Below are 22,940 nucleotides of genomic sequence, written 5' to 3'. Positions count from 1 at the left end.
GCCCTGGGAAGCCGGTCTTTATCCGTCTAGAGATGAGGGAGAGCCCACCGGCCACGGAGCCTGGGAAGAGGCGACCTCAGCATTGGGAGGAGAAGGAAGGGGAAGAGAGGCGTCCTGAAGGCCAAGATCCAGCTCAGAGCAAACGTGAAGCCGGGAGCATAGGTGCAGGTGGCCAGAGCCGGCCCAGCCTGTTGTCCTGCCCTCCCACCTTCCCACTTTCGCTCAGCAGCTGTTTCTTGAGCGTGGAGATGACTCTGGTGCGGACCAGAGCCCCTGCTCTAACAGGGGACAGGGACAAGTAAAGCGACCACTCCTTTATCGTGTGATAAGAATGGAGGAGTGCTCGGACTGGAGGTGGGGGTCCACAGAGGAGGGGCCTGCCGTGTGGGCCTGGAGGGGCCAGCGAAGAGTTCTCAGAGGGGGAGAGTCGGGAGGACCCTCGGAGGAGATCACGGGGGCTTCATGGGCAGGGAGGCGTCGGGGGGGCTGGGAAGGCAGATGCTGGCGGAGTTTCTAGAAGAGTCTCAGGAGGCGGGGCGTGTGAGGAGGCTGCAGGAACAGCAAGTGGCCTGTTGGGGTTGGGGGCTCTGGCCTTGGGGGCTGCTTGACACAAGGTGGGGAAGGAGTATGAGAGAGCCAGGGGGAACCCTTGACCTCGAGTTCACAGTGTGGTTAGAGGATGGGACAAAGCCCACAGTGCAGGGTGGGGGTGGTGGGTGCCTGCGTGGAGGCCAGAGAAAGTGCTGTGGGAGCTCTCTGGGCAGGAGGAGGCTGGCTGGGTGGAATCAGGGAAGGCTGCCAGGGGGAAGTGGACCTTGAAGAAAGTGTGGGCTTTGAGTATGCCCAGATGCACAGAGCAGCTTTCCTGGCACAGGAGACCCCACATGCAAAGGTGTGAAGGCGGGAGTGGGCAACGTGTGTCTAGGAAGCAGAGCTTGGCAGGAGTTGAGATTAACCAGACCCTTTAGAGTCACACCCAAAAGGCTTCACTCCCCTCACTGCATGGGTACTGAGAGCCACTGCAGGTCCCTGAGCTGGGGACGGACACAGCTGGATCTGGCTTTAGGAAGACAGATCAGGCAACAGTGTACAGGGTGAATCAGGGGAAGGAAAGGGGTCCTGGAGGGAGGAAGGCCCTTTGGCGGCAGGTGCACACCCAGGTCACGGCTGGCGATGGCCACAGCAGCAGGTGGGGCTCATGTGGTGCTTTCCCTTTAAGTTGGGCCAAGGGTTTTGCAGTCTCGTGCCCACATTGCCCTGCGGGGCCGGGAGAGACCAGCAATGCAGGAGGACTGCAAGGCCTCAGTGACCACAGAAGGTTTTGTGGAGTTGCTGCCCAGGGCCAGTCAGGGGCAAGGAGGGCCCCACTTCTGTTTATTGGGTTAAGCTCACATGTACCAACATTGTGCCAGCTTCTTTCCATCCACTGCCCATTTAACCCTCCCTGCAGCCTTAGGAGGTGGTTCCTACTGTCCTCATTTTGCAGGTGAGGAACATGAGGCTCAGAGAGATACAGTGTCTTGCCCTGGCACACAGCTCGTATGTGATGGAGCCAGGATTTGAACCTGCATCTCCCTGGCCAGGCCAGTGTTTCAAGGTGAGCTAAGGGATCCCAGAAATGGGAGCAATGAACTGATTTGTCAAGCACTCTGTGCCAGGCACGTACAGATGTCCTTATCAGAGGTCTTTGGACAGGGCGTATATGTGATGCATTTATCCAGGCTCAGGAGCCTGCAGTGGCTCCCTCGTACCCCAGCCCAGTGGTCTTAACCTCATTCTACTGTTGAGAACTTTGACACTTAGAGCAGATGTGTTGCTGGCCCAAGCTGGGTTTGAACCCAGAGTTGTGTTCTTTTAACACAGCTCACTGCCTCCTGCCCTCCTCCCCTCCCCAGCGGAGGGGGAGGGAGTCCTTTGTGAACAGCAAGGATTCGGAGCTGAGGGATTAGGCCAACCTGGAACCTGCCCCAGGCCTAGGCCCGGTGAAGTGTCCAAGCTGGCTGCTGGCCTTCTGTGCCCGGTTGGCTCTTTCCATATAAATCGTGGGCCTGTTTACTGAATGGACCTGTGTCTTTTCCCCAGGGGAGCTGCCGAAGGCCGGCTGCAGGTGCAGATAGAGTTGAATTTGGGATAAGGCCTTCTCCCCTGCCAGCCTGGCCGCCGGGTAACCTCTCGCCTGGAATGAAAGGCTTTCCAATGAGTGCCTTGCTGGCCCGCAGCCCGGCTGTGTGGTAGGTGGAGACGGGTGAGAGCTCAACCGAGAGAAGGAGTCAGGAACCTGAGAGCAGGGCAGACCCTTGCCAACAGATCTCTTAGCGAGCTGCCTTCTCAGCCGCCCACCTCCGGAGTATTCAGGAAGGAGAGCGGGTCACAAGGAGCCCTCCTGGCCCAGCCAACGCCCTGGGGCCCTGGGCTCAGGCTCAGCCCAGGGGGAGGAGGGCCCGTGAGGTGGGAACACCAGCCCAGGGCGGGATTCGGAAATCAGATACTCTGCCCCCTCTCCCTTGGCCTTGAAGAATGCACAGCTGGGGCTTCTCTTAGCGAGCAGCACGGCAGGGACCAGAGCGGCCCCTGCCCCCGCAGGGTGGGGTGGGGCTGCAATCAGACCAGAAATTGTTTTCACAGGGAACTGAGAGGCAACTCCTGTCGTGGAAAACACATCACACTGGGCCCAGGCTGGGTTGCCACTCCTCCGCTGGTCTATTCTTGGGCTTGTCCCAACCCCTCTCTAGGGGTCATCTTGAAATTTAGGGGTGGGACAGCGAGATCTTGAAAATCCCTCCAGGACCTTAAAAAATCAGGTTTGAGACCCTGTGGTATAAGAGGAGGGGGCCCTAGGTTCAGAGCCAGGAGTGGGACACCAGGCTGGCACTCTGTGGCCTGGGCATGTCCCAGTCTCTGTCCTTCTGTGATGCATCAGTGCCCCGGTGCCTGAGCACCTCGGAGGGTACAGCGTTCCTATGCACCACGTCCAGCCTCTGGCACGTTCAGGGGAAGCAGCCAGGATCAACGGGGGTCTGTTTTCCTACCAATCCTTCAGTGTAGTGGGGGTTGACGATCTGGAAACTCACTTCCACTCAAGTACTGAGGGCATCCAGGAACGCAGGACTCCGTTGGGAAGCCCTCACTTCCCCAGCCCTCCCCTCCTTCCTCTCTTCCTTGTTAAACCCTCCCTGCTGGAAATGGATTCTTTAACCTCCAGCCTTATCTTTCTCCCAGCCTCTTCCTGATCGCCCTCCCATCCTTTTCCAGGCTGTGCCCTTTATCAGACCTTGCCCAGCCCAGAGGGGTGGGTAAGTGTGTGAGTTTCAGAGGGATTGTCTGCCTCCAAAATTGACACAAGTGAGCAGTTAGGGAAGCACTAATCAAGGAGATTCGACACTAACTCTGAATGCAGGAGTGCCCGCAAAGCCCGTGCTTCAAACTCAAGTGGGGCTCAGCGCTGTCGGCGAGCTCTAGAGCTCCTCTGGGGGCCTCGGAGCCTGCGATGCTCACAGCTCTGAGCCTCTGCAAGGAGGACTCTGAAGGAACAATTACTCCTCTTAAACTACATTCTGATCCCTAAAGAAAACTGCTGCTGCCTGCAATGCCTGTAGTTGGAAGGAGTTTGTGGGAGGCAGCTTCCTCTTCCAGGAAGCCCTCCAGATGGCACCAAGCACATCTCTTTTTCCCCCCCTTCCTCCTTCACAGGCCTCTCCACTTGGGCTCTGGTTGTGCCCTGTGGGGAGGTCGTCGTCCTCACTCTCCTGCCCAGTGTGTGGTGTGGAAAACTCTCATTCTGCACGATGATCTCAGCCTTTACTCCCAGGACGAGAGTCTCAGGCCCAGTGGCAGGGGCCACCTTGTAGCTTGTGCTTTGTGTCCTCACCGTTCTTGAGTGGCCACAGAATCTTTGGCTTGTGCATTTGTTGGGTTTCTTTGCCCAAACTTTCTTTCCTTTTTTTCTTAAACGGAAATAAACTTCTAATTATACAAATAATCCATGAGCTGAAGAAATCAAAAAGCACCTGTAATCCCAGCTTGGAGATAACCCCTGAATTATGTCCTGCCAGACTAGTTCTGTGCAGGCTCGGATGCGTTTGGCATACGATAAAGAAAAGAAATTATGCTGTGCTTTTTTTTTTCTTTTGCAACCAACTTTTTATTTAACTTAACAGATCCCATGGGTATCTCCTCAATAAACACACAGTTTATATAACTAATCCCCTATTACAGGACTTGGCGTTTTTTCCCAACTTTTCCCTGTTATATATGGTATTGCAATAAATACTTTCCTGGATAAATGTTTATGAACATCTCTTTTTTTTTTTCTTAGAATAAAATAAGGAATGGAATTGCAAAGTCAAAGGACTGGCACATTTGTTAGGATTTTGTGGGCCAAATGCCAGTTCAACTTCCTTCCAGCATCACAGAAGAGTGGTGGGTACCCAACCAGCAATGATGGTTGACTTGCTGGTGGATATAAGAGTGGACCAAGGTCTGGGAAATGGCTTAGCCCATGAACGTGGTCTTCCAGCCTGCCACCCACTCTTTGCTGCCTTGAGGAGGAAGCAGCCCGTGGCGGGGTCACTGGGTCCTGGCAGCCCATGGGGGGACTCGCCTTCCAAGGCTGGTGGCACAAGATTCTCCCTGGATTATGCCTGGGCCAGCCTTGGCCTTGGCGCCTGTCCAGGCATTTAGAAGGGTCCTGGGAGTGGTGGCTTGTGTGGTCGGGAATGGAAAGGATAAGAATGACCCTGGGTCCTGCCTTCCACCCTCTGTGCCTGCAGGAGGCCTCAGCGGAGCAACAGTCATTGACTCCCTCGACACCCTCTACCTCATGGAGCTGAAGGAGGAGTTCCAGGAGGCCAAGGCCTGGGTTGAAGAGAGCTTCCATCTGAACGTGGTGAGTCACAGACCCTTGGAGTGTTAGGGCCAAAAGGGACCCAAGAGGTCAGCTGCCAGCTCCACGCTGTCATCTCTGAAACCCAGAGACCTGGAGGCTCTGGCCCTAGGCTGCACAGCAGAGCAGTCACTCCATGCTGAGTCCCCTCTCCTGAGACCGGCCTTAAGGTGGGGGACGTCCCCCCAACCCTGGCTGGCCCATGAGTATTTATCACCCTATCCTCCTCTCCTGGGAAGGAAGACAGCCATGACTGTTCTTTTCACTCTCTGGGGTGCCAGGCATGTTGCTCACACCCAGGAAGTCCCTTCTATGGCTGGATGTATTGCACAGAACAGCAACAGGGGAAGTGACTCTGTGGAGGGGAAGAGTGGCTTGTCTGCTCTGAGCTGCTCTAACCTGGAGGCCCCCTGTGCTGCCCTGTTGAGAGAGGGGGTGGGAGGCCATCTGGTTAGAGGCCCACGACCAGGTCCCAGACCCTCGGTTTCCAGCCTCATAGGCATCCCTGGTCAGAGATCAGGGCCTTAAGGAGGAGACGGTAATGTGTCTGGGTGGCATGAAATCCTTAAATACCGGACCCCAACCCCATTGATCTCCCAGCCCAGACTGAAGTAATGGATCCATCCTGGAGGTATCAGCTCACCATGGGGAGAGGCTGTTTAGATGAATTTGGGGAGCAAGAGGTGGAGACAGATAGGGGGAGGGTCACATCAAAACACACTGTCAGGCAGCATCCGGGGCTCCCCGTGGGGCAGTCCCGGTGTGCATGGGGACAGCTCCTGCAGCTCATGTCAGTGCAGAGCGGGGCAGGGAGACAAACCGGGGAAAGCTGGAAGCAACACCACAACAGAGCCTCCCTGGCTTGGCTGGCAGCCTGGGAAAGTCGTTAGCCTCCCTGAGCCTTGGCTTCCCCAGTTCTAAGACAGGAAGGACACAGCAGCGACAGTGATCATGCCTAACTCGCGGGCCTAAGTCCCGTGGAGGGTTGTAACAAGCATTTAAAACCCTGTCAAGTCCAGTACAGATGTGCCATAGTGCCAGCATCATCGTCTCATTACTGTGATTATTTTGAGACTTACTGTGACCTCTGGTAGTCAGTGTGAGGCGAGGAGGTTTAGAATCCCCTCATTTCCGCTGTATTGAGTGGGAGAAAGGCAGAGGTGGGAGAAGGAACGGGTGTCTTCATAGGCCCACCTTGTCCCCTACGCAGGGGATAGAGAGCGGGCACCAGGCAGCTGCCAAGGTGCCAGGTGGTGCCAGGGTCAGGGGAGTCTGGTAACATTCAGGCAGGCAGGGGTGGGTTAGGGAATGCCCCTGGAAGAAAGGAAGATGTGGTCACTCCCCCTCTCTGAGCCTTGGCTTTCCCATCTGAAAAATGGGAGTGACCACCTCAGGAGCACTGTAAGGCTAAAAGGGAGAGAGGCTGGGGCCGGCCTGGTGGTGCAGTGGTTAAGTGTGCACGTTCTGCTTCGGCAGCCTGGGGTTCCCCGGTTCGGATCCCGGGTACGGACATGGCACCGCTTGGCAAGCCATGCTGTGGCAGGCGTCCCACATAGAAAGTAGAGGAAGATGGGCACGGATGTGAGCTCAGGCTAGTCTTCCTCAGCAAAAAGAGGAGGATTGGCAGGTGTTAGCTCAGGGCTAATCTTCCTCAAAAAAAAAACCAAAAAACTGAAAAAGAAAAAAATTAAAAATAAATTTAAAAAAAGAGCTAGAGGCTTAACAGCGTTCACTCGATGGAAAAGCTCTCCCCATAAAGGCGTGATGGTGGTTGTTATCAGTAATAAAGGACCTGATGTGGGAAGCATGCCCAGGGGAGCCCTCGGGGGCCAGGGAGGTAATAACAGGCACCTTAAAGGAGCAAGGCTGGGACAGGCGGGCACATCGCCTGCACCACTCTTCATCTCATGTCCGCCCTGTGCAGGAAGCATTGTCAGCTCTGTTCTACAGATAAAGAAACTCAGCAGGGAAAGGCTAAATATCTTGCCCAAAGTCCCAAAGCCAAGTAAGTGGCTCAGGTGGGATTTTAACCCGCTTGGCATGATGCCCCAACACTCCTCATTTGCTCCAGACTTCAGAAAGAAAGTATCAGTGAATAAGACGAGCGTGGGCATGCCCTGAGGGCTCCAGAGCCGAGGCTGAGAAATCGCTGGTTGCCTACAAGGCTCTGCCTGGCACCCCCTCCTCTCAGCCTCAGCCTGCCCTGTCTGCCCCAGAACCTCCTCTGAGAACCTTCCCATTGCCCTGTCACCCTGAGGAAGGGCCACACCACCCTCCTGCTCAGCCCAGGGGCTCCCTCGGGGAAGGGAAGCGGCCAGACTGGTGGAGAATATGCCTCCCTCAGGCTAAGCTTCAGCCCACAGCTCCCCACCCGGTTCTTGAGTGCCTTGGAGAGCAGCCAGGCATAACTTTGTCCCGATGGCCTCGGGCAAGGGCTGGGGAAGGAAGCCAAACCCAGTGTTTATTTGGAATGCTGTAAATGTGCAATAGCGGCAGCCAGGCAGGTGTTGATCCCTCTCGCCTTTTGCCCTGAAAGCCGCCATGGAGCATCGCCTGGCCCGCTGGGCAAGGCCCTGGAGCCTGGCACACATGTGGCCAGATCCTTGGGGTTGAGGGGCAGTGGTCTGTCTCAAGGGCCCGGCTATCCCTGGGAGCCCTGTGGGCATCTCACAAGTGTCCCCGCCGCCCTCCCCCCTGCCCCCTTCTTTCTGCCCTACAGAGCGGAGAAGCATCCTTGTTTGAGGTGAACATCCGGTACATCGGAGGCCTCCTCTCAGCCTTCTACCTGACGGGGGAAGAGGTGAGTTGGCCCTTCAAGGCGCTGGACCATCCAGGCTGGAAGGGGCTTTGGAGAACATCCAATCCCAACTCCTCATTTCACCAGTGAGGAATCTGGGATTCGAGGGGATTTGCCCAGGGCCACCCACGTCCCCCCTCCCCTCCACCATGCCACCTGCAGAGTCTTCCTCCTCTTCTGCCTGATGCGGCCATTCTGCTACCCAGGTGAGCCCAACTGGCTCTCACGGTTGATAGTAAATTCTCTAAGGGCAACCACCGCGTCTATTCGCCCAGCTGCGCAACCCCTCTCACGGAACCTGGCAATAACTGGGCTCGGTTCAGGCTTGCGGAGCTGCTTGACTGGTTTTTGGCGGTGTTGGTTCTCCAGACTGACAAAGCCAAGACCATTATTTCACCATTTCCACCCCTGGGGCCCCTTGGCCCTGTCCTACTCCACAGCCATCTCTTGCCTGCGCCTCCTGGGCCAGCCACCAGCCAGACACCGGCTCCAGGTCTCAGGGGGGCAACAGGGAACTTGGGGCAGCCAAGCTGGTCACATGCTGTCAATGTGAGACCTTGGCCTCAGGTGAGCCGCGTTGGCTTCCAGAAGGAGGGCTGTGAAGTGAGGTGAGAAGGCAGAGTCCTGGGCATGGAGTCAGAAAACCTGGGCCTCATCTCCACCCCACAACTGCCTGTGACCTTGAGGAGTGCCCTTCTCTCATCCCCGGGCCTCACTTCCTTCCCTACCATGGAGATGATCCTAATCCCCCTTGGGTCAAAGAGCTGTTGTGAAATGGGACAGGAAGGAAAGGATTTGACCCCAGGGCTGACCGGCTCCAAAGCCCATGTTCTCTGCACTGCAAGAGAATTTTGAGAACCGCGGAGCTCTGTAGAAATGGGGGGCTTCCTCAGCCCCTCGTGAGCTCCCGTGAAGGCACAGCCCAAGGATCTGGTGGTGAGGTTGGCCGGGTCCCCAGGACGTGGTCACTGGTCACTTGTGTTCTCTGTTACCCAGAGGCGCCGCGCTGCCCAGCACGACCACTGCTCTGTCCACCCAGAGACAAATAATTATCCCTGGCCCCCTGCCGGTGGGGAGCCTGGAGGTGAGGAGAGCAAGCTGCAGAAAATTCCCTCGTCACCTCTGCGGCTTGTTGTCTGAGAAAGCCATTTCCGCTTCCCTTCAACTTAAGGCAGCAGCGGCTGAAGCCAAGGGTTAGAGGCAAGAGGCATGCTCTTTCTCTCTCCAGTCGCTCCAGGCCTCTCTCCATCAAGCATAATCTCCTCAGCAGAGATTACTGGTTGTACCAATTTGTCCCCAAACAATTGTAGATGGGAGCCCTGGGCTGTGAGCCACCCGAGGCCTGGATTTCATTTGAAAACCCCAGCACAGGAAAATGACATATGGAGCAGAAAAAGGCATCAGTGTTCTTCACAGGCCCTTGCCCAGCCTCCCGTCCAGCTCGTGGGGAGGTGGACGTGGGATGTGGGGAAGGAGGAGGGAGCCGTGCAGCTCGGGGCTCACAGGGGCTGGTGTGGGTGCCAGCGATTTAGGAAGGAGCTGGCGCTGCTCAGGCCTGATGCTCGGGCCTCCTTCCCGCCTCTGAGGGTGGGTGTGACTCCAAGAACCTGTTTTGGGGCCTTGGCTCGCTAGGAGGGACCATCAGCCTGGCTTTCCAGGATGCAGACCAGACAGTGGGGTGTGGATAGGAGCACCAGTGACTTAGAAGTAGTTCAAAAGGCCCAAGGAGAGGCCCCAGTCACTCAGAATCCCTGAGCGGGCAGCTCCTGAGGGTTCAGCCCCTGTGCTCCAGCCATGCCTTCCTGATCCGCCTCTGCCCCCCCAGCCCCTCCCCATGATAGATACTCTGCCGCTCGTGTACACTCTCCCTGCTCCTCAAACAGCCCATGAGGTGGGTGTTGTCACCGATTTGCAGATGTGGAAACAGAGGCTCGGAGAGCAGTAACTTGCTCAGGCCCCACAGTCCCTGACGGCTGCTTTGGGCTGACTCCTGACGCTGTGGCCTCTCCACCCTGGGCCAGGCTTGTAGCTTGTCACCAGGGCTTAGCCACACTCGACCGAGGCTTCCCTCCTCTCTCAGTCCTCGATCTTGCACATGGTGGGTGCCTATGGAATGGGTCTTTCCATTTTTAAAAATTTCCCACGAATATTTGTGGAATGAGTGGCAGAGGAGACCCCACACCCCTTGCTGGGCTGAGGGCTGTCTGCTTCAGAGGGAACCTGTGGAAGGAGAAGCCCTTGCTGCGTAGGCCAGTCCTACTGAGACTTCTAGGAGACTATCAAGCATAACCACAGCACTTTACAGTTTATATGGCACATTCACTTATATACATCCTCTCATTTGATTTCTAGAAGAACGCTGTGAAGCAGCCAGGGAACATATCAGTGTTTCATTGTGCAGATGAGGCTCGGAGACAGTACGTGGCTCACCCAAGGTCACACAGCTGCTAAGCGGGAAGATCTGAACCTAGGTTCTGACTCCCAGGCCAGTGCCCTTTCCAATCTACAAAGTAGAATTCTTGCTGGTTTTTTCTCACCTCTGTTCTGGAAGCACCGGCCCACTGCCCTTTGCCTGCAGTGGCTGTCTGAGGCCGCATCTCTGTGTTGGAGAGGCAGCTTGGGGTCCTGGAAAAGAGCCACTTAGTTGCCCCACAGCTTGGGCAAACTGCTTCTCTGAGACTCAGTTTCAGAGATCCTCAGTCATCCTCAAAGTGGAGCAACACCTTCCCCACCAGCCGTTGCAAGGGTTGATGATCACGTAGATAGGAGCTGGCATGCCTCCTCACTTCCAAGATGGTGAGGGGGACCAGTGGTCTGCTGTTCCCAGTGGTATCACTCCTGTGCACATGCGCTCGCCCAGCACCCTCCCTGGGGTGGTGGAGGCCTGCAGTGCAGCCAATAGACAGGAGCATTCAGGAAGAGTTAGCTCGGAGGCCTCAGGGCAAAGCGCAGCCAGATAGGTGCCTGGAGCCTTGGTGTCTAGGTTCAGGTTCCGGTGGGTTCCTTCATGCCTCTGTGCTCTGCCTCCATCAGGAGCCTCAGAGGAGAGCCCTTTGTTGTTGCTAACCCGGGGGCTTCTGGGGTGATGCGAGGCTGTGAACTCTGGACTCTAGAAAGCCCCCAGGGATCCCACCCCTGTGCCCACAGCTGGACCCACTGTCTGGCACTGACTTTACCCTCTTCTCTCTCGCATCCCCGCCAGGCCCTGGGCGTGGTTCTCCCCTCTCCCTCCCTCCCTTCCTAAGTGAGAACCACACCTGCACCTCCCAGTCCTCCATCCAAAGCCCCTGTAGGGGTCCCAAACTCCTCCCCCACTGCGGTCCCTGGACAGCTGCCTGCGCATTTCTAAGTTGCACGTGTTGGGAGGGGGGGACCTCAAGACTTTGTTTTGCAACGACACACGCAGGAGGTCAGCAAATGGGGTCACCCTCCAGATCCGAAAGGAAGTGTGTGTTGTCCCACCAGGAGCACTTGCTTAGGGACTGGCATCTCATCTTTTAAAAGATAAATCACCTTTATTGTGAGATTGTTTTTATTATAAAAATAACAGAAAATAGAGATAAGCCAAAAGAAGAAAATAAAAATCCTCATAAGCCTACCGCTCTGAGGAGACCATCGTTCATATTTTGGTGGATTTTCTTCCCATCCTTTTCTCTCACATCCATGTGCACGTAATTTTTACAAAAGTTGAAATACACTATTTTGAAATATTTTTTTCATAATAGATTATAAACCCTTTCTTGGCTATTAAATATCCTTCTACAACATGATTTCAGTGGCTATATGGTATTCCATTAGAGGAAGCTGTAATTTAACCACTAACCAATTGTTTGATACTTCTATTTATAGTAGATAAATAGAATATATAGTTTGCTATTCTATTATAATAGAGTATTTCTGTTGTTTCCACTATTTTAAACAATGCTGGAATGAATAGCCATAAAGTTAAATTTTTACAACAGCCTTGGTTATTTTTTATAACATCTAAGGTTGTCTGTTGCCTTAGAATAAATTCCTAGGAGGGAAAGTACTGAGTCAGAAGACCCCAGGTCCTTTTGAATTACTCAGAAGGGTAGTTCGAGGGGGTCCTAGCCTCAGGCAGGGGCCCTGAGGCTGGGACCCGCTGTGGCTCCCTTGCCATCACATGGGTGGTTTAGGACGAGCCAGTCACCTTCTCTGTTCATTCCCTCTGTAAGTGGGAACAGTGGGCAGAGCCAGGATGTCAAGGGGAAAGACTCCCCTGGTTTGACACGTGCGGTGGCAGTGGTTTGCTGAGAAGCGCACAGAAGCCAAGTTGTGGAGTCAGGATGGGAACCCGGGGTGGGGGTCTGGGCTCCCAGTCCAGTGCTCATTACACGCTGTCCAAGTTCGTTTCCCACGCACTCAGCCTGTGATGTGATGTCCTGGTCCTGCAGTGTGGGCAGACACTAACCATTGGTGACCCACTGCCCTGACTGCCTCACCTTCCCAGTGGTCACCCCTAATCTCAGCTTTGGTCCCTGAGCCTCAGTCACAGGTCTGACACGGCGGTGAGGGCCTTAAAACTATTACCTACGGGGCCGACCTGGTGGTGCAGCCGTTAAGTTCGCACGTTCTAGTTCAGCAGCCCGGGGTTCGCTGGTTCGGATCCTGGGTGCGGACATGGTACTGCTTGGCAAGCCATGCTGTGGCAGGCGTCCTACGTATAAAGTAGAGGAAGATGGGCATGGATGTTAGCTCAGCACCAGTCTTCCTCAGCAAAAAGAGGAAGATTGGCAGCAGTTAGCTCAGGGCTAATCTTCCTCAACAAACAAACAAAACTATTACCTGCTTTTCATTCCTCCCTGCACTCTGAGGAAGGCAATATTGTCCTTTTTATGAAGAAGGCACTTGAGGCTCGGAGAGATGCCTCACCTGAGGCCACAAGCCAGGAATTCGTGCAGCCTCCCATCCTGGGCCGGGCAGCATTGGCAGGTTTATCTGCCAGCGGGAGCAGCTCCTTGCAGTGATGGTGCCCTACCCAGCCGCTTTTCACAATGCCCTTTGACCCTTCCAGGTGTTCCGAATAAAGGTCATCAAGCTGGGAGAGAAACTCCTGCCAGCCTTCAACACCCCCACGGGAATCCCAAAAGGCGTTGTGAACTTCAAAAGGTAGGATGCCTTCTGGTTTCCCACTTGTGGCTTCGGCTGTGTTTGTGTGGAAACTGAGGCACAGGGAGATGACAATACCACCTTGGGAATCACAGCAAGTCAGGGGCATGGTGAAAGCTAGCCTTAGCCCAGGGCTCTCCTGGGCCGGTGTGTGTCACCAAACCTCGTTCTCAGGGTTTAGGCCACACAGGCCTGGTCTTCCGGGGATGGGGAGGGGGCAGCTGTTGCTCTGTGGTCGTCCCACTGCACTGCCGTGACGCACAGCCCTCCGGGTGTGCCCCAACCACCCGCCTTCCCAGCCCACATCAGGAGCCAGTGGGCACATCACACTCTCCCACCACGAGGAGGCACCCAAAGCTGCTGGGGGGGGTCTCAGGACCCAGGGCAGAGGGACCCTGGTCTGCCAACCCCTACCCTCCGTCCCTGGCAGGGCTGGGTCTCAGGAGCCCAGTGTCGGAACCCAGAGGGGCTTCTGGGAGGGTCAAGCCCATGGAGGCACAGACACTGAGGAGTGAAGGCCCGAGCCGGGGTCACATAAGCCAGTAACTGACCGTTCTAGGACACATACCCAGGACTTCCAACTCCATTTTAATAAAATATGTATTGAAATTTTCCCCTCTATATAAAGAATAAATTCTCATTGCAGAAAATGTAGATTATACCAAAAGTGTTGTAAGACCAAAAAAATCGCATGTAGTCCCACTAATCAAAGAAACCCTGGTAATGCTGCTTTCTGCTGGCTCTGTTGTGAAACGTTGATTTTTATTGGCCGCTTGCGTCATCCCATCACTCACCCAGTGTGTGGACCAGACAGAGTCTTTCTGGGCATCACTAAGTCACAATGCCAGAGTGGACTCGACCTTGGGGAACCCTGCTCGGGAAGAGTGCGCCAGGGCTGCAGCTCCGTCCAGTTCCAGAGCCTTCGGGGTGCCCACCTGCCCCCCCCCCCGACACCCCGTGCTGCTTCCTTCCTGTTCATGGGGGTGGGAGTGGTTTTATAGCCACTCATTTTCCAGCTGTGGCGGCCGAAACCCAGAGGGGATAGGACGGGGTCACAGTCGAGAGAACTAACCGCCCAGCCAGCTTTAAGATCCAGCTTTAAAGATGCATTGAAGAACATGCATCATCTTGCCCCTGGGGACTGCAATGTGCCCCCTTGTCTTGCCTTCCCTCACTCTCTTCCTTCACGGATCGCCCTTCCCTCCAGCTCCCCTGGCCGTCAAAGCCCAGCTCAAAGGCTACCTTCGCCATTAAGCAGAAGCCTCTTAGCCTCTCCTGGCCTCTGGGCACTTCATCTTCTTCCATGTGGCCTCGGTGCACTCCCCTCCACGTTCCCCCACCGCCTGGGAGCTCCTCAAGGGCAGGAGCCGTGTCCAGTTCTTGCTCATTCCTTTGACAAATATTTGTGCTAGGTGCTGTGTGCAGGATGAAAGATGAATAGTAACGACCCTGTTCCTACCGTTTAGTGAGCAACTGCTCCATGCCTGGCATTGTGCTGAGGGTTTCCGTTCGTACCCTTGCCAGACATACTCACAGCCAGCCTCTGAGGGCAGGTGCTTATATTACCCCCATTATTCACAGGGAGTCTCAGAGAGAGATGGAGAAACCGCCCGAGGTCTTATAGACAATGGGTAATGGGGCCAAGATTTAAACCGTTTTGTTACAGATCGAAAGCTCTGCTCTGAACACCTGAGTCCCTCCCTCCCTCATGAAGCAGACCCCTGGGAGACACTGCAGAAGGCCCCAGGGAGCCCTCTGGGGCATCCTCAGGGAGCTCTGTGGGACCATCCTCAGGCCTTTCTACAACCCCGGGCCTGGGAGAAGGGCTGTAATATTTCCATTGCGCTGGACTCCCCGGCTCCATCCCCTGAACTGATTTCTTATCTCAGGGCTCTCAGTCCAGCAGTAGCTTCTGCCAGCTGCCTGGGAGGAGGATGATGCTGGAGGAACACAGGGGCCCTGGGCTCTGGCGGAGTGCCCACGGTGCCCTCTCTGTGCTGGGAAAGTCCCACGCTTAAGGTCGGCCTCAGTTGCCTCATTAGCCTGCCCTGGGCCTTGAGGAGGGGACTAGCCCTGCTCGGCATCTTCGCCTACTGTCTCTGTGGTCCAGAAGCATTCCTGGGGTGTGACCTCACTCAAATTGCACCATGGGCCACGGAGGGGCCCTCAGGGCCAATCGAATCTTGTTCCCAGTGCCAGGGTTGCTTCCCCAGAGCTGGACACTTGGATCTCTTCTCAGGTTCCTCTCCCACAAACACTGATCCTGCAGAGACACAGCCAGCTGTCAGGGAGCCAAGATGCAAACACGCTGTCTTTCTGGCTCCCTCTCCCAGATGCAGCGTCTCAGGCCTCGCCGCCCAGGGTCTGGGATAGGACCTTAGCTGAGGCATCCCTCCCTCCCTTGTGCGTGGCCCTGTCCCCTACCTCAGACCCTACAAACCGCAGCCTGGCCTGTCTTCCTTACCCATGCCCCTCAGAGCCCGGACCTGATGCTGACGTTTCTGGTTAATAAAGTGCGCTTATTTTTAGGCTGTTTGCGTTCTGCTGGTGCTGTATATGTGTGTATGTGCATATTTCCCGGCAGCACCTCCCTTTCGTTTTCTAGATAAGAGAGTCTGCTGCTAAAAATGCCTCCGTGTTCCACCAGGGAGAACGTCAGGGATGGATGTGGCCCACGTGGCGCTGAGTGTGCCCTTTGAGAGGGCCTGCTGGTGGGAGCTGGGGCACACACTGCAGTCCCTGCTCTGGGCGGGGCTGGCTGGGGCAGCTCTGAGGAGAAGGGCGAGACGTGGGTGCCAGCAGCAGGAGTAGATAACTAGGCCCAGCCCGAGAACAGCCAAGGGAGGAGAGCCCTGAGAGGCGGTGGGCCCCGAGGGGGTGTGACTGCTCCTCCCCCCTGAGGAGGTGTGTCTGTGCAGCCTGGCCGGGGAGGCAGAGGCGGGGACAGCCATGACCTGGGAGCTGCAGGGACACTGGACTGTCCGGGAGAGTGGCAGTGGCCAGTCCAAGGACCTCTGCAGCTGACTCAGTCTCTCGCTCGCTCACACACAGCCTCACACACGCATGCACACTCTGCTGCCACCCATTCAAATCATAAAGGCTCAGATACACAAGCTCACCTTTGTCACACGCACTCTTGTGTGTATGCATACATGCACACTGTCACACACAAATGTGCATTTACGTATGTGTGCCCCTGCCACACACAGATATACACATCTTAATAATTGTGAATGTTTATTGAGCGTTCACTGTGTGCCAGGCATGATGTGAGCATGTGACATGGATTCTCTCTTCAACCTCACAACCACATGGACCCCATTTTACCAGCAAAGAAACTGAGGCTCAGAGAGGTGAGGTAACTTACCCAAAGTCACACAGCAGCAAAGTTAGAATTAGAATCCAGGTCTGCCTGGTTCCAAAGGTGATGATTACACTGTACACATGAGTGCACACACAGGCACACACACAGCTTCTAGCCGGGTAGGGAAGCGGCGTTGTGGAGCAGCCCCTCTCACCAAGGGGGGAGAACACAGGCTCCAGGCCCACTTGCAGGCTTAAAAGCCTGGGAGGGAAGCAGAGGGCAGAGCTTCCATTAGCCAATTGCCTCAGAGGGCTGGTCAGAAGGCCTCCTAGTCTTTGGGTGCTGCCCAGAACAGATGCATTTGCAGCACAAAGTACCTAAGATTTGGATTTAGATTCAGCTCTACTGGCTCTATCACTTTCTGTGTGACCTTGAAAAAGTGTCTCCCCCTCTCTGAGCCTGAGTATCCTCACCTATGAAATAAGGATCATGGTATCTACCTCTGAAGTTGAATGTGAAGATAAAATAAGAAACCACAGCTCTCTGGTACATATCAGGAACTCAACTCTAACAACACAATTTACATGTGCGTAATTACATAAGGATAAAATTGACAGGAATTACACACATAAGTTATACCTCACAATAACCCTGTGAGGTGTGGGTACTGTCATTTAATGGATGAGGAAACTGAGCTCTAGAGAAATTAACCTACCTGCCCAAGGTCACCTAGCTGGGAACTGGAGGAGCCAGCATTTGAAGCCAGGCTGGAGAGAGGAGTCTTGCTTGGCCTAGGGGGAAGAGGGAGAGAGCGGGTACCGCGCCCCCTTCCCTCTGGGTGGATGTCCGGCCGTTGGAGTGGGAGACCCCTTAGGGAAGTGAATCCCGCCTCAAACTTCTACAGGCTCTGACCTTCAAGAACTCTCTTGACTCTCTGAGCCTCAGTTTCCTCCTTCGCACTTTGGGATTAATGATACTTTACCTTGTGGGCTGTAAATGAAGTCGAGATGCAAACAGCTTGCCCGAGAGTCTGGCATCTGTGGTGCCTCAATAAATGCAAGCTGTTTTATTTATTATCCGGAAACCCCGTTTCCCTTCTCTGTGCAAACCCATCCCTCCCTACTTGCCCCAGGTCAGGGAAATACCCAGAAAGTGGAGACAGGAAGAAGGGGCCAGTGATCGGCTCCACGTTTATTGAGGTCACCTGCTCCAAAAGATCCTAACACTCGAGTCCTCCATTTATTTCCGGAAGCTGGGAGACTGATGAGTTTCCTGACTTCCCTGGAAACCACATCCAGGTCGGACAACAGAGTTTAGAGAGGAGAATGGCAGCCTCAGGGGAGCCCCAGCCCACACCGGAAAAGGCAGTGCCCCTCAGGTGGCATGCCATGACCTCCCCCACCCACACCTGCCTTCCTGGGTCCTGTTCCTGGAAGACAGAGGGACAGACAGGGGCAGTTCCTGGGGAGCGAGAGCCTTTGCAGCAGGGAAGTCGAGGGGCTCCTGGGAGGCCCTTGCAGAGCCAGTCCCTCAGCGCAGCCCACACTAACTGCACCTCGGAGGCCCTACAAGTAGGGGGAGCTCACTCCACCTGGCTGTTTTCACCCCCTCTCCTCCACAACCTCCCTGCAGAGCGAGGTTGACCCCTGTCCCCCTGGTGGTCCTAAAGGTCCCACAGGAAAGATCATCACTATACATATGCAGAAACTAAGGCACAGGGAGAGGAAGCAGCTTGTCCAAGGCCACCCCCATTCTGGAGACGGGACAGTATTATCGTGACCCAGTGTGACGGATGCAGACACTCTGCGTCACAGGATGAAATGGTTTGCTCAAGGCTGCTCAGCTAGCAAATTCGAACCCGCGCCTTTTGGCTGCAGGTCCCGGGAGATTTTAAGTGAAAGCGCCTGGGAAGGCAGTGTCTTTCCTGATTGTTCTGTAATTAAAAGTGAGGCAGCCCGCAAGGTGGCTAGGACAAGCTCTGGGTCAGACCAGCGGTGGGGTCCCAGCTGTGCTACTTCCTGTGTGATCTCGGTCGGGTGACGTCCGTGTCCCGTGCCTTGTTTTCCTCATCTGTAAAAGGGGCAGCTGGGAGCACTGGCAGAGGCCCTGCCACTGCTCTCTTCCTCCTCGGAGGTGCTCAGCACGTGGAGGTCATGTTTGACATCCTTCTCCACCGAGGTCTCGGGGCCATGCTAGTAATAGTACGTCATTGACTATCTGAGGTGCCCGTGAGAAGCGGGTGGTTAATGGGCGAGGAGCCTTTGCTCCAAGAGCCCTGCTGCTTTATTCCTGACATGGGGCTTCCCCGGATCCAGGAGCTCCAGGTGTGGGCGTACCAGGGCCACCTGCCCTGCAGGTGTGGGTGCCACAAAATTCCAGGCAGGGGCCAGTCTGTGTCCTCGGGAAGCACTGAGAGTTCGAGGAGAGAGGAAGGGCCAAGTGGGGCCCCTGCTTCTCTTCCACCCCCATTCAACCCTAGCCGGTACCCTCCACACGAGCAGCCAGGTGGCCTTCAGCCCGAGGATGGAAATCGAGTGATCTGTGGGATCCGACGGCCTCACTGAGATCACCTGTAAACTTAACATGGCGCGTATGCCAGGTCTTGGCCACCGAGGCAGTTCTGCTACTGTCCTCGAGCCCACGAGTCTGGCAGGGGCTGCTTGACGGTAGAAACGAAGAATATTACAAGTCAGACAGGCTGCGTTCAGATCACCTTCAGCAGGTCCCTTCGTCTCACGGATCTCAGTGTCCTCATCAGTAAAACGGGGCTGTTCATAGCCCTGACGCCCGGGGAGGGTGAACTGAGATGATAGGCGAAGGCTCCTGGGACAGAGCCTGGCACATAGTAGGTGCTCCCCCACCAGCAGTCCCTGTTCCTCTCAGCAGGGGAGCCGGCCTGGCTGGGGTGGTGGGGGGGTGACAGTGGCTGCTTCTGTCTTTTCAGCGGCTCCAACAGGAGCTGGGGCTGGGCCATGGCGGGGAGCAGCAGCATCCTGGCCGAGTTCGGATCCCTGCACCTGGAGTTCTTGCACCTCACTGAGCTCTCTGGCAACCCGGTCTTCGCAGAAAAGGCAAGTCTTCTCCTGCTCCCTCCCCAGCTGGCTCCTCTCTTCCCCTGTTGGAGAGCAGAAGGCTGAGCGCTCAGCCCAGGAAGGGGAAAGGGATCACGGGGCAGCAGGGGGGTGGGTGGGGAACGCAGAGGGCCTCCAGCCACTGCTAACACAGCAAGGAGCTACTTGTGTACAGGTGGCAGGGACTGAGCACAGGGAGTAACCAGGATTCTGCAGAGGGCAGGGAGGAGAGGAAGCTGCCAGCAAGAAGCTTCGCACTGGTGTGTGCGTCAGCTCGGTGACAACCACACATACGTGGCATCTGGAGAAAGTGCAGCAACTGAAATCTAGGCTCCAGCTCGCATTGGCAGGAATTGGCCACCTGGTGCAGAAGTCCCCTTTCCAGAGACATTTAACTTCTTCATGTGAGATCTGCCTGCCCGTTCCTCCCAGATGCCTGTCTGGCTCACGTTGTCAGCAGGCTGCAAAGCGATTGCACTCCACAGCAGAGGCACAGGTCTGTGCCTTCTCAGTTGTTCCCGGGCTGGCTGAGGCTGCAGGGGTGCAGAGAGCTGGCATCCAGGCCGGTGTCCTGACAGCTGCCCGCTCCTGCCCCTCTGCGAAGCCCTCCAGAAGGAGCAGCGTCTCAGTGTCACAGCCCTTGGCAGTCCCACTATCTGGAAGTGTCTCCGTGGGTCTAACCCTAAGCCCAGAGAAGGGACATGTACACACCCCACCCTCAGATGGCCCTCAGGCTCCGTTGGCTGTTGTCCCTTCCGGAGTCTTGCCTGGGGAGATGAAGCCCTGCCCTCCAAGAAGAACCTTTGGAGGCCCCGCTCCCAAAGCCTTCTCTTCCTCGAACGTTAGCCTCTTAAATGCCAAGGGAGCTGGCAGGTCGTGGAGTCACACCTTACCCGGTGGCTCCCAGGCTTGTGTCAGCTAATTAGCCTCAGATCATCGTCTCACTGCCTGGAAGAAACAACTTTCTGGACTTCACCCTGGGCCCGGGAATCTGCATTTTCAACAAGCACCCATGTGCTTTTTCACACCAGGTTTAGACCACTGCTTGCTCATTGTGGGAATCCACCTGAGCGTTCTTGAGAAGATCAAGAGGTTTTTAAAAAAATTTTTGTTTGTTTTATACTAGATTTTCCTTTTTTTTAAAGAGGAAGACTGTCCCTAAGCTAACATCTATTGCCAGTCTTCCTCAGTGTTGTTTGTGGGATGCCAGTACAGCGTGACTTGACGGGCGGTGCAGGTCCCCCCCAGGATCCGAACCCGCAAACCCCAGGCCGCCAAAGCTGAGCTTGCAAACTTAACCACTACGCTGCCAGGCCAGCCCCAAGAAGAGCTTTCTAACACCTTGGTGACTTCCTCTGCCCTGAGGCTCACTACTGCCCTTAGTCAGCCCATCATGTTGTCAGACCTCCCACAGAAGCTCTTCCTTAGATGGAGAGGGACTCTGCCTGTCTGTGACACTCCACCTTGAAAGCTTGTGGAAGAAGTTTAATCCCACTTCCCAGCGGGCCTTATTTTCTGGTCCTTTTTCCCACCTCCAAGCCCTTCCTCCCCCCAGCCTCCCTGTTTCCATTGCTCTTGAGCAAAACTCCTCTAGGAAGAATGGAGTGGGACGAGGAGCTCCCTGCAGTCCCTGGCTGGTCTGGAGATACCACCTACCACTGCCTGAGCACCTTCCATGTGCTGAAGACCTTAGGGTATCTCTGTCCCACCCAGCAACCTAGGCAGTGGTCTTCCTGTTATCCCTATTTCACAGAGGAGGAAACTGAGGCTCAGAGAGGCTGAGTGACTTGTCCTGGGTCATCCAGCTGGGATTCAAGCCCAGGACTTTCTGACTCTGAAGCCCAGATTGGTACAGCAGGCTTCCGGCTTTTTCTCCAGAGTGCATACGCCTGTCTGTTTCTCTGTCTCTCTCTACATTTACATTCTCAGGCTATTTTCATCTTCTAATCATGCCTCCCACAGAGGCGATTATTGGCAGTCAACAAATTGGCCCAAATTCTGAAGTGCCCGCACCCTCCCAGGGAGCAAATTTAGCCTCTTGCCTGCTCACCACCAGGACCGTCAAGAATAAGTCAGGTGCAAGCCTGTTTCTGTCCCCCATAATGGACTCCATTAACATAAATGGATCTGAAATGTGATGTGCAAAGCAAAGTCTGTGCCCTGGAAAGCAGGGTCTGACAGCTAAGGGCTGCTCTCCGTGCTCCTCGCCTGTGGGGAAACCTGCGAGCCCGCTTGAGCGCTGGCCCCAGGGCCTTTCTCTCCAGCGGATTCTGTACCGGCAGGATTCATTTACTGCCGGACAGCAGACCCAGGGAGAGAGCCTTCCTGAATCCCGCTTCTCGCTGTTCGCAGCCCTAAAGGTTGCAGGTCCAGCTTCTTCTTGCTCCAGCTGGGGCGGCCTCTGCTGCACGGTCCCCACCCTGATCCATGTTGGACCCAGAGGCTGCTCCTGTGATCAGACACCTACTCGTGTCCTGGTCTGCCACTTACAACCGGTGACCATGAGCAAGTCACTGAACTTCTCTGAGACTTGGGTTTCTTGTCAGTTAAACCGACATAATAAACCGTGACGGCTGTTCTGAGGGTTGGAGATAGTGTGTCAAACGGGTGTGGCTCGGAGGAAATGGTAACAGCTGTTGTAGTGGATGTAGTTGTTAAAACCCTGAGATGCCCCGCGTGGGCCCAAGGGCAAGGCCGGCCCCCAGCTCTGAGGTGGAGCCTGCTGTCGGTCCTGCAGCTCCCCCTTCTGCCTCATGGGAATGGTTTCCTCTGCATCTGAACCAGCTGCCTCCATCCTCGGTGGGCTGGGAGCCGGCTGGCTTCTTCGGGAAAGTGAAGGTGCACCTGGTGTCTATCTCTCGACAGGTCAAGAACATCCGGAAGGTCCTCAAGAAGATCGACAAGCCCTTTGGCCTCTACCCCAACTTCCTCAGCCCAGTGAGCGGAAACTGGATGCAACGTGAGTATAGAGACTCCGCTGCCCCTCCTTGAGCTGATTCCTGCCCAGCTCCCGGCTCTGGCCTGTGCTAGGCACCTGGGCCGCGAGGGGAGTGATGCGTTTATCAGAGCCGCATACTAGCATGGCGTTTGCTCAGTGCTCCTGGACACCACCTACCCTGCCAGGCTTCGTGGGCAGTTTCATTACTGTTGTCATTGCCGTTGGGATGGATGTGATGGCTGCTGTCTAGGAAGGCCCTGCCCCGAGCATCCCCCGCACACTAGCCATCTCCAGCCTCCTATCAGAGCTTCAGCCTTCCGTCTCTTCTGCTGCCCACTGAACCCTCCTTCATTGTCCACCGCACCTGCAGGACTATTCCATAGAGAACTGCCTGCTCCAGAAGTGGCTCTAAGAAAGGCCGTGCTTCCTCTCCCAGCCCCTCTAATCTGGTAACCCACCTCCAAATTTAATTAAAAAAAAATTCAGCAGAGCCTAACTATATAGCAATATAAACATCATGAGTTCACCGCTGGTATCTCACGCCTACAAGAATCGGTCCCGGGATTTCCTGCTGTTCTCTGTTCTGAGGCTTGTTTCTCAACCAGACTGTTGTGGGTCAACGGCGGAGCCTCATTCCCAGCCCCCAGCTCCACCCTCTGAAACAGAATGAGGTCAGGGGGATGCTCAGTGTTGAAAAGTCTCCCAGGCTGCTGGGATTGCACCCCTGTCGAGAAGCCCGGGCTCCGCCTTGCCCTCCTGACCAAGGCCCTGGTCATGTGGTCACAGTGCTAACTGGTGGCACTGCTGCCACCATGGGC

The 22,940-nt window shown here is 55.4% G+C and overlaps 1 protein-coding gene across 1 annotated transcript in view; it reads left to right on the top strand.

The window, feature by feature from the left end:
• The window catches only part of MAN1C1 (mannosidase alpha class 1C member 1), a 131,128-nt gene that overhangs the window by 91,005 nt on the left and 17,183 nt on the right, over positions 1-22,940 (top strand). The window contains exons 3-7 of the mRNA XM_046662252.1: positions 4,770-4,885; positions 7,602-7,682; positions 12,715-12,809; positions 19,058-19,184; positions 22,050-22,143. Of these exons, the coding sequence (XP_046518208.1) occupies positions 4,770-4,885; positions 7,602-7,682; positions 12,715-12,809; positions 19,058-19,184; positions 22,050-22,143 (513 nt within the window). The remainder of the gene's footprint in view (positions 1-4,769; positions 4,886-7,601; positions 7,683-12,714; positions 12,810-19,057; positions 19,185-22,049; positions 22,144-22,940) is intronic.

This window comes from Equus quagga, chromosome 5 (assembly GCF_021613505.1).
Source record: "Equus quagga isolate Etosha38 chromosome 5, UCLA_HA_Equagga_1.0, whole genome shotgun sequence".
NCBI lineage: Eukaryota > Metazoa > Chordata > Mammalia > Perissodactyla > Equidae > Equus > Equus quagga.
Note: the sequence above shows the minus strand (reverse complement) of the source record. Positions and strands in the feature narration are given on the sequence as shown.